At 37.9% G+C, this 10,652-nt stretch overlaps 1 protein-coding gene across 4 annotated transcripts in view; it reads left to right on the top strand.

The window, feature by feature from the left end:
* PIK3CB (phosphatidylinositol-4,5-bisphosphate 3-kinase catalytic subunit beta) overlaps window positions 1-9,004 on the top strand; it is a 172,440-nt gene extending 163,436 nt beyond the window's left edge. For all 4 annotated transcript variants that reach the window (XM_023736020.1, XM_023736019.1, XM_023736021.1 and 1 more), the window contains 3 exons: window positions 4,744-4,889; window positions 6,041-6,173; window positions 6,739-9,004. In XM_023736020.1, coding sequence (XP_023591788.1) covers window positions 4,744-4,889; window positions 6,041-6,173; window positions 6,739-6,876 — 417 coding nt within the window. In that variant the 3' untranslated portion in view covers window positions 6,877-9,004. The remainder of the gene's footprint in view (window positions 1-4,743; window positions 4,890-6,040; window positions 6,174-6,738) is intronic.
* Window positions 9,005-10,652: the final 1,648 nt, after the last annotated feature.

Genomic DNA, 10,652 nt, shown 5'->3' with positions numbered 1-10,652 from the left:
GGTGCTTGGCTGAGTTCTTTATCTCTTCATTTGATGTTTTAGGGTTTCAGGATTGTTGTATTCTCTGTTTGGCTTAGTTTTTCGGATCTTTGGTGTGGAGGTACGGCGTGGTGCTTCTGCCTAGAGCGCCATTTTTCCGGAACTCCCCTTAGACCATTTTTTAAGTGGGTTATTTGTCTTTTTGCTGTTGAGGTTTTGCAGTATCTTGTAGATTTTAGAGATTAGACACTTATCGGATTTGAAGTAGCCAAAATTGTTTTCCCAGTCTGTAGATTGTGCTTTGACTCTTGATGAAGTCTTTTGATGAGCATAAGTCTTTGATTTTTAGGAGCTCCCAGTTATCTAGTTTCTCTTCTGGTGTTTATGCATTGTTACTTAATGGTTCATATTCTGTTTATGCCATGTATTAGGGCTCCTAGCATTGTCCCTATTTTTTCTTCCATGATCTTTATCGTTTTTGATTTTATATTTAGGTCTTCAGTCCATTTTGAATTAGTTTTTGTGCATGGTGTGAGGTATGAGTCTTACTTCAATTTTTTGCAGATGGATATCCCATTATGCCAGCACCATTTGTTAAAGAGACTGTCCTTTCCCTAATTAACCGACTTTGTGCCTTTGTCAAATATCAGCTGCTCACAGGTGGATGTATTATGTCTGGATTCTCAATTCTTTTCCACTGGTCTATGTATCTGTTGTTGTACTAGTATCAGGCTGTTTTGACTACCGTGGCAGTATAATAGGTTCTTCTTTGTTCTTCGTTCTTCTTGAGTAATGCTTTACTTATCCGAGGCCTTTTCCCTTTCCATATGAAGTTGGTTATTTGTTTCTCCATCTCATTAAAAAATGCTGTTAGAATTTGGATCGGGATTGCATTGTATCTGTAGATCGCTTTGGGGAGAATTGACATTTTCACAATGTTGAGTCTTCCTATCCATGAGCAGGGTGTTTTTTTCCGCTTATGCAGGTCTCTTTTGGTGTCCTGTAGTTTTCATTGTATAGGTCTTTTACTTCTCTGATTAGATTTATTCCTAAGTATTTTAAAGCTTCTTGGTGGCTATTGTAAATGGTATTGATTTCGTGATTTCCTCTTAGAAGTTCTCTTTATTGGTGTAGAGGAATCCAACTGATTTTTGTATGTTTACCTTGTATCCTCATACTTTGCTGAAGTCTTCTGTTAGTTCCAGTTTTCTTGTGGATTCTTTGGGGTTTTCTGTGTGTAAGATCATATCATCTGCAAATAGAAATATTTTTACTACTTCCCTACCAATTTGGATGCCCTTTATTTCTTTTTCTAGCCTAATTGTTCTGGCTAGTACCTCCAGCACAATGTTGAATAAGAGTGATAATAAAGGGCATCCTTGTCTGGTTCCCATTCTCAAGGAGAATGCTTTCAAACTCTCCATTTAGGATGATGTTGGCTGTTGGCCTTATGTAAATGCCCTTAATTATGTTGGAAGAATTTCCCTTCTCTTCCTATTGTGTTGAGAGTTTTTATCATGAATGGGTTTTGGACTTAGTCAGATGCCTTTTCTGCATCGATTGATAAGATCATGTGGTTCTTGTCTTTTGTTTTATTTATGTGATGGATTATATTGATTGTTTTTCTAATGTTGAACCATCCCTGCATACCTGGTATAAATCCCACTTTATCATGGTGAATTATTTTTTGATATGTTGCTGAATTCCATTGTCTAGAATTTTGTTGAGGATTTTTGCGTTAATGTTTATGAGGGATATTCGTCTGTAATTTTCCTTTTTTGTGGTGTCTTTACCTGATTTTGGTATCAGAGTTATGCCAGCTTCATAGAATGAGTTTGGGAATATTCCATCCTTTTCTATGCTCTGAAATATCTTTAGTAGTGGTGGTGGTAACTCTTCTCTGAAAGTTTGGTAGAATTCTCCAGTGAAACCATCCGTCCAAGGCTTTTTTTTGTTGGGAGTTTTTTAATTACCTTTTCTATCTCTCCTTTTGTTATAGGTTTATTTAATAGCTCTACCTCAATTTGTATTAGTTTAAGTAGGTAGTGAGTCTCTAGAAATTTGTCCATTTCCTCTAGGTTTTCAAATTGTTAGAGTATAATTTTTCTTAGTATTATGTTATGATTCTTCTAATTTCAGTTGGGTGTGTTGTGATATCACCCATCCTATTTCTTATGTGGGTTATTTGCTTCCTCTTCTGTGTTTCTTTTTTCAGTTTTGCCAGTGGTTTATCAATTTTATCGATCTTTTCAAAGAACCAGCTTTTGGTCTTGTTGACACTTTCAATTGTTTTTATTTTCTCTGTTTCATTTTATTCTGCTCTAATTCTTGTTATTTCCTTTTTTCTGGCACCCGAGGTCTTCTTTTGCTGCTCTTTTTCTACTTGTTCCAGTTGCAGGGTTAATGTTTCGATTTTGGCCCTTTTTTCTTTTTGGATGTGTGCATTTATTACTATAAACTGACCTCTGAGCACTGCTTTTGCTGTGTCCCAAAGGTTCTGGTAGGAGGTGTTCTTGTTCTCATTTGATTCTGTGAATTTCTTTATTCCATCCTTAATTTCTTCTGTAACCCAGTAGTTTTTGAGCAAGGTGTTGTTCAGTTTTTTTTCCTTCCTTTTTCTGTTACTGATTTCTGCTTTTATGGCTTTATGGTCAGAAAAGATGCTTTGTAATATATCGATGCTTTGGATTCTGTTAAGGCTTGCTTTGTGGCCTAATATGTGGTATGTTCTGGAGAATGTTCCATGTACATTGGAAAAGAAAGTATACTTGGCTGCTGTTGAGTGGAGTGTTTGGTATATGCCATGAGATCAAGTTGGTTTATTGTAGCATTTAGATCTTCCATGGCTTTATTGAGTTGCTTTCTGAATGTTCTGTCCTTCAGTAAAAGTGGTGTGTTTAAGTCTCCTAATTTCTAATTTTTTTGAAAATCAGTCAATAGAAAGAGTTCTTGTAAATTAATAGAAACAAATACAACTTTCAAACGGAAGTAGTGTAAATAAAGAGTAGCTAATATTTATTGAATTTTTATCTTATGGCAGGCACAGTTCTAAGTGTTTTATATATGTTAAGTGTTTCAGTCCTCACAGCCTTACAGAGGTGAGAAAATTAAGGCACAAAGAGTAGATATGCCAGATTTACATCCCAGCAGTTTGGCTCAGAAGCAGAAAAGAGGAAGGGAAGGGACTTACCTAGCAAATAATATAAAAACATTTGTCAGAGCTGGCATTCTTGTATGTCCAGTCAAAAGAGTATACAAGTTCCTTATAGTGGGTGAAAAAGACCCTCACTAAGGTCCTTTACGATGAGATATTAATGCATTAGGCATCAAGAGAAGGTCTTAAAAACTTCCAGAGACACAGGAGGCCACACACCAGGGTTCAGAAGTCAGAATGATATTTGGCTTCATGATAGCCTCACTGGAAATTGTTAAGACATTGAAAGTTTGCCTTCATGATTTTGAGGGAAAGTGATTTCTAATATAGCATTCTATAACCAAACTGCCAATAAAGTATGAAGGTGGAATAAGGACATTTTTAAACACACAGGGTCTCAAAAGCTGTACCTCCTTCTGCATCTTCTCTCAGGAGGCTGCGAGAATAAAGGCATCCATCAAAACAAGGTTCTAAATCAGTAGTTCTCCCCCACCACCACCACCCGTCCACCTTACTATATTTGTCAGTATTCTGAAGACAATTTTTGGTTGCCACAACTGGAGGCTTTGTTATTGGCATCTAGTTAGTAGAGACCAAGGATGCTACTAAACATCCTCCAGTGCACAGTGCAGCACCATCCCCCGCCCCCAACAAAGACTTATCGGCCCCAAATGCCAGTAGTGCCAAGGTCTGAATGTGATATGGGATGCAGAGAAACAGGGAGTCCAAGCGAAAGAGGGATGAAGGGAGCTCTCAGGATGATGGCTCTGCGGTAGGCCTAGAGAACAACTCGCCTGGATACGAACTTAGAGATTATCTGACCACGTGGGAAATGGTTTTCAAAGAGATGTTTTCATCTTGAGGAGAGTGTGGGAAGAATTGATGATAGGGTTCTAGAACACTAACCACCCCCTGCAAAAAAAAAAAAGAGTCTGTTTTGTCCAGGAGAAAAAAAGAAACAGGTGAACCACAAAGGAATTGTAATCATAGTATACCACATGGCTCGGCTTTGAAATATATTAACATGATCTGAACAGTATATACACTGAATATTGATTTAACCAGAAATTATGACATAATGTGCTGTGTTATATAGCATAACATTAGTACAAGGGTGCTAATTCCTTACCTTCTATAATAGAAATAGTAATCTAAAATTCCGAAGTGAAAAAAAAAAATAGCATAAACATATTTAGAAAAATGGAGGCAAACACCAGGGAAAACAGGTAAATGAGCAGAGAGAAGTTACCTATAAGTAGGGGCACGCAAGTTGAGGGAGCTTATAGGGCAAGGAAGTGTTCTTTTTGTTATATAGAACTATTTGACCTTCTTTTTTTTTTTTTAATCAGACATATTTATTATTTGGATACTTTTTAAAGATTCCCCTTACTAATGGGTACATGCAGTTTGATTTTAGGGTTACTATTTAGTATAAAAGGCCTATGAATGTTAGAAACACTCTTCTGAAGTGGCCTATGGGCTGTGAAAACAGAGAGAATGGCTCAGATGAGGGTAGGCGTAGGTTATGGGCTTCTAGGACCGCTGAGAGATTGCCCTTCGACTTGGAACACATTAGAAAAACGAAGAAAATTAAATTTCATTTGTTCCAGCTCTTCCACATTGACTTTGGACATATTCTTGGAAACTTCAAGTCTAAATTTGGCATTAAAAGGGAGCGAGTGCCTTTTATTCTTACCTATGATTTCATTCATGTGATTCAACAAGGAAAAACAGGAAACACGGAAAAGTTTGGCCGGTGAGTATTGTCCTCATGTGAAGGCTAAACTCATCTACCACTTTGTCATCTGACCAGCTGGACTAGCATTTTGTATGCTGCAGTGTATTTGGATTTGGGAGGTGTACAATCTGCTAATAAGGGACTTTGGGGGATATTTGCCTGTCAGATCCATATGCTGGTTCAGAAATATGCAGGGAGGAGAAACCAAGAATGCTCGAAATTGGCAGTAAGTTACTGTGTTTTATTCTAATAGTACTCTACCTTTTGCCTGTTTCAGAAAGTTCTCTGAAACTTCTAACTTCTAAGACATTTGCTAGTGAGACGATGAGATCAGGCATGTTTCTGTCATTCTATGTGGACGATAGTAAGGGAACCAGAGTTCCAGAGGTGGTGGGGAGACTTTGTAGTCTCCGATCTATGCCTCACTACCTGTATGTTCTCAAGCATATTACTAGTCTTTTTGTCTTTGTTTCTTCATTTTAAAATTGGGACAAAAATAATTACGATGATTAGAGATATGTTATATGATGCGGTTGACACATACCATATGCTTAACAAATGATTGCTATTATCATTTCTAGTCCTACCTGGATATCTGCAGACTATACCTCTCTGTGTCCAGTTTTCTCTTTGGCAAAATAAGGAAGATATGATCGGATGGTCCAAGAAGGACCATCTTGAAGAGAAGAGAGAGGAACGGCAAGATGACAGTCAGTGCAAAAGCACTGACATTAATTTGGGGGTAGGGGGATTATTAAAGAAATTAGCCTCCATAGTCAGACCCCAAAATCTAGATTTATGCTCAGAAATCAGCCTGGATTATAATTATCACTTATTTTATAATCTGCTCTTGTGTCTCATAAAATTAAAAGCCTAAGTGTAATATTGTGTTTTAGCATAGTATCTTTTCTTTTCTTTTTAGCATAGAATTTTAATTTGGTTTTGTTTGGAAAAAGATGAGTGATTTTAGAGAGCCTGAATTATTTTTATGTGTTTTAGTCCTTGGAAGTTTTCAAAGAAATAAAAAAATCAGAAATGAAACTTTAGCTCAGTAGAATCTTTCCAGCTCTTTAGTAGAAAGTCTAGATATGTCCCACTTGTTTTCTTTGATGAAATGTGCTTTTCCCCCTCCAACACCGTGTTCATGTGATTTGCTGCATTAACTAAAGGTTCCGCCAGTGTTGTGAGGATGCGTATCTGATCTTACGACGGCATGGGAGTCTCTTCATTACTCTGTTTGCGTTGATGTTGACTGCAGGGCTTCCTGAGCTCACGTCAGTCAAGGATATACAGTATCTCAAGGTATAAACCTCTTTTTTTGCATATTGGATGCTGTGGGTATGAACCTCAGCTCTAGCTGCCTGTTTTATTCAGATGTCCAAAGGAAGTGGAAGAAAGTCATTTACTCTGAGACAGTTCTTAGCCAGGAGGAAATGAATGTGGGAAGTTCATATGAAAGAGCAATTTTGAAAGAGAACCTTGTAACCCAGATGATTTCCTGTCAGTAGAAGGATCATAAAGAAGGCTGGTGTTGGGCAGCGACCTTCCTACCCATACACTGGAAGAACAGGGATTAGAAGCTGGTTGGCACCTTGCTTTTCAACACCCTGCTTTTTACTTGCCAGGGTCTTAGTGGATCTTGAGTCATTGAATTTGGATCATAGCAGCAAGCAGCTGAGTAGGTGTTTTAAATTTATTTCATCTTCAAAAATCCTTTAGCAGAAGTCACCCTACCTTGGTGTTAAGTAAGAACATGTGCACACTGCCTGATGGGAAGCTGGGAGACAAGGCTGAGCCATCTGCACAGTGACACCTGTACATCACTATGAAGCATATATAAAATCTGACTTTTTTCCTTCATTTTTAGGATTCTCTTGCCTTAGGGAAGAGTGAAGAAGAAGCACTCAAACAATTCAAGCAAAAATTTGATGAGGCACTCAGGGAAAGCTGGACTACTAAAGTAAACTGGATGGCCCACACAGTTCGGAAAGACTACAAATCTTAATGATCAGCCTTTGCTCCTAATATATTTGTTGGTTTTGTTTAGTTTTCATTTTGCACTTGCACAAAATTGAATATGACCCTGCCAGAGATGTTATAAAGGGAGTGAAATTCTGGAATTCAGTTAAAAGAAGAACAAGGCATTTCACAGAACCTAACCTGAAAAGTCCCTGATGACCACCCTCTGCTTTTTGAATGCTTGACCGAGACTCCTCATGAAAAATGTCAACATTATGGATAATCACTTCCTGCTGAATTTGCACGCCAAGGAATGCTACTAAAGATTTTTTTCTTTATTTTATTTTATTTTTAGTGTTTGGTACTTTTACAGAAAAGATGTAAATAGTTCTTTTCAGTATTGTGACCAAGTGTTATCACTCAGCCAACTTACCCACACCTGGGGCTGGTAGCTGTTCTTACTTTCTAAACAAGGCTTAAAGGAAAGGTATTTTTCTTCCTTTTTTAAATTGTGTAAACTATAAATTATGATATAATTTGAAATTATGATTATTTTTCAAAAGAAATGTTTTAAATCTGTGAAACTTGTTAATTTTTTGTTAATATTTATCTACCATCCAACCAGACTTACCGAAAATCTACTGTTGAGGCAAATATTATAGATATATCTAATATATATCTATATAGGTATATATAGATATATATATAATATACACATATATATGTATGCTGCATATATATTTATAAAATTTCTCGTGGGAGTTCTATGTAAAAAAGATGTTTCTTTGGTTTTCTTCAGCCTGAGTTTTAAAGTTTTACAAAAAAAAAACAGCTTTTCTTTAAAGTTACCTTTCAGTTAACTGTGTGATCCAGTTCTTCCAGCTGCTTCTGTAATGAGGCACATATTAATACAGTTTTTACATGGTATCTGTGAAAGAGTAGACCATAATACTTGAGCAAATGTATTCAAGAAATAAAGCAAATGAAAAGGAACCTATTTATGGAATAAAATCCAGATCTAAAATCTAGCATTTTATTAAAATGCCAGCGGTTCTTAACTGTATTTATTAAAACTTGTATTAATGTGATTTTTCAAGGATATTAGTTCAAATTGAAATGGTTTTATGCCACATGGCATTCTTTAATTTATTTGTTGAGGTACCGTACCATATATTTAGGGTGCTAGATGGCAAATAATGTTAATATGTGCAATAAGAACTACTGGTTTGAATGTGTACATGAATGCTCTTTCTGAGTACTGGCACCATCCAGCAGAACTACTGCTTATTCTCCAGAGAATATTGGGAGCTCTCAGTCCTCAATGATTTGGAAAAGAGAACTGAATCTTTGCCCTATGACTGAGTCTTCTATAGGAATTTTATTAAAAAATTGTTTAAATTTGTTGTCCTTCTTAAAATTTTCAGTCAAATAAATGGGTGAGCTGGTTTAGCTGCTCTTGGGATGTGTGGGTCTCTTCCTTATGGGCAACACAGGGCCTTTGGACCTCAGCACTAGGACTCCAAGAAATGACCAAGTCAGTAGATAAATTTATCTCAGAGGTAAGCTGAGGTTTCTTAGCCAGTTTCTCTCCTTACTTCCCAGCCCCAGCAAGCAGTGTGTGAGGCCTCTTAGACTTTGATAGAGTTTGCAGAGAGAGGTTTTCCATGCTTTTGGGAGGTATTCTAAAGTCTGAGGTAATGTCCCTTCAGTTACTCAGCACTTAAGTCAAGGCCAGACTGCAGCCACTTTGGAAGTCTGGTCTAGACTCATTGTGAGTTCCAGGAATAGGATTGAACAAGGATAAGTTTGTTCAGGGGTCTTTGTCCAAGGGCAGCCCATCATACATACCAGGCTGCAGGTTAGGGGTTTGGAGAGAGGTGAGCATTGCCAAGCAGAAGTGGGTACCACTGTTGTCAGAGGAGTTTCCTCAGCCCAAAGAGGAACATGATGAGTTTATGCCAAATCAGTGAATGTGAATGAATTCAGGAGCACGAAAAGGGAGTAAATCTCTATGTATGTCCCCAGACCATGCTGGCCCTGAGCTTAGGATGGCCCTTGACCCTCTATTCCCCCACCTCTACTATACTGTTGTTGTGTTTTAGGTGCCATCCAGTGAATTCCAACTCATAGTGACCCCATGTACAACAGAACTAAACACTGACCGGTCCTGCGCCATCCTCATAATTGTTGCTATGCTTGAGCCTCTCATTGCAGCCACTGTATCTATCCATCTCGTGGAACGTCTTCCTCTCTTTTGCTGACCCTCTACTTTGTGAAGCATCATGTCCTTTTCCAGGGACTGGTTCCTCCTGATACCATATCCAAAGTACATGAGACGAAGTCTCACCATCCTTACTTCTAAGGAGCATTCTGGCGTCTTCCAAGACAGCTTTGTTCATTCTTCTGGCAGTCCATGGTATATTCAGTATTCTTCACCAACACCGTAATTCAAATACATCAATCCTTCTTCAGTCTTCCTTGTTCATTGTCCAGCTTTCCCATGCATACCAGGCAATTAAAAACACCATGCCTTGGGTCAGGTGCACATTAGTCCTCAAAGTGACATCTTTGCTTTCTAACACTTTAGAGAGGTGTTTTGCAGCAGATTAGCCCAATGCAGTATGTCATTTTGATTTCTTGACTGCTGCTTCCATGGGTGTTGATTGTGGATCAAAATGAAATCCTTGACAACTTCAGTCTTTTCTCCATTTATCATGATGTTGCTTATTGGTCCTGTTGTGAGAATTTTTTTTTTTTTTTATTCAGGTGAAGGTTTACAGAACAAATAGTTTCTCATTAAAAAGTCAGTACACATACGGTTTTATGACATTGGTTAACAACCCCTGTTGTGAGAATTTTTGTTTTCTTTATGTTGAGGTGTAATCCATACTGAAGGCTGTGGTCTTTGATCTTCATCAGTAAGTGTTTCAAGTCCTCTTCACTTTCATCAAGAAAGGTTGTGTCATCTGCATATCGCAGGTTGTTAATGAGTCTTCCCGTAATCCTGATGCTGCCTTCTTCTTTGTATAGTCCAGCTTCTCAAGTTATTTGCTCAGCACACAGATTGAATAAGGATGGTGAAAAGATACAACCCTCATGCACACCTTTCTTGATTTTAAACCGCACAGTATCCCCTTGTTTTGTTGGAATGACTGCCTCTTGTTCTATGTACAGGTTCCTCATGAGCACAAGTGTTCTGGGAATTTCCATTCTTCACAGTGTTATCCATAATTTGATATGATCCACACAGTCGAGTGCCTTGCATAGTCAATAAAACACAAGGAAACATCTTTCTGGTATTCTCTGCTTTCAGCCAAGATCCATTGGACATCAGCAATGATATCCCTCATTCCACGTCCTCTTCTGAATCCAGCTTGGATTTCTGGCAGTTCCCTGCCGATACACTGCTGCAGTTGCTTTTGAATGATCTTCAGCAAAATTTTACTTGCATGTGATATTAATGATACGGTTTGATCATTTTCACATTCTGTTGGATCACAAATATGGAATGGGCACAAATATGGAGCCCTTCTACTCAATTGGCCAGGTAGCTGTCTTCCAAATGTCTTGGCTTCGACAAGTAAGCACTTGCAGTGGTAACATTGTTTGTTGAAACATCCGTATTGGTATTCTGTCAATTCCTAGAGCCTTGTTTTTCGCCAGTGCCTTCAGCATAACTTGAACTTCCTTCATTACCATCGGTACTTGATCATATGGTATCTTCTGAAATGGCTGAATGTCAAGCAATTCTTTTTGGTACAGTGACTCTGTGTATGCCTCCCATCTTCTTTTTAATTTTTATTTTGTGTTTTAGGTGAAAGT

The sequence above is a fragment of the Trichechus manatus genome, unplaced genomic scaffold (genome assembly GCF_000243295.1).
Source record: "Trichechus manatus latirostris isolate Lorelei unplaced genomic scaffold, TriManLat1.0 scaffold00084, whole genome shotgun sequence".
Taxonomy (NCBI): Eukaryota; Metazoa; Chordata; class Mammalia; order Sirenia; family Trichechidae; genus Trichechus; species Trichechus manatus.
This window is presented reverse-complemented; position numbering and strand designations above follow the sequence as displayed.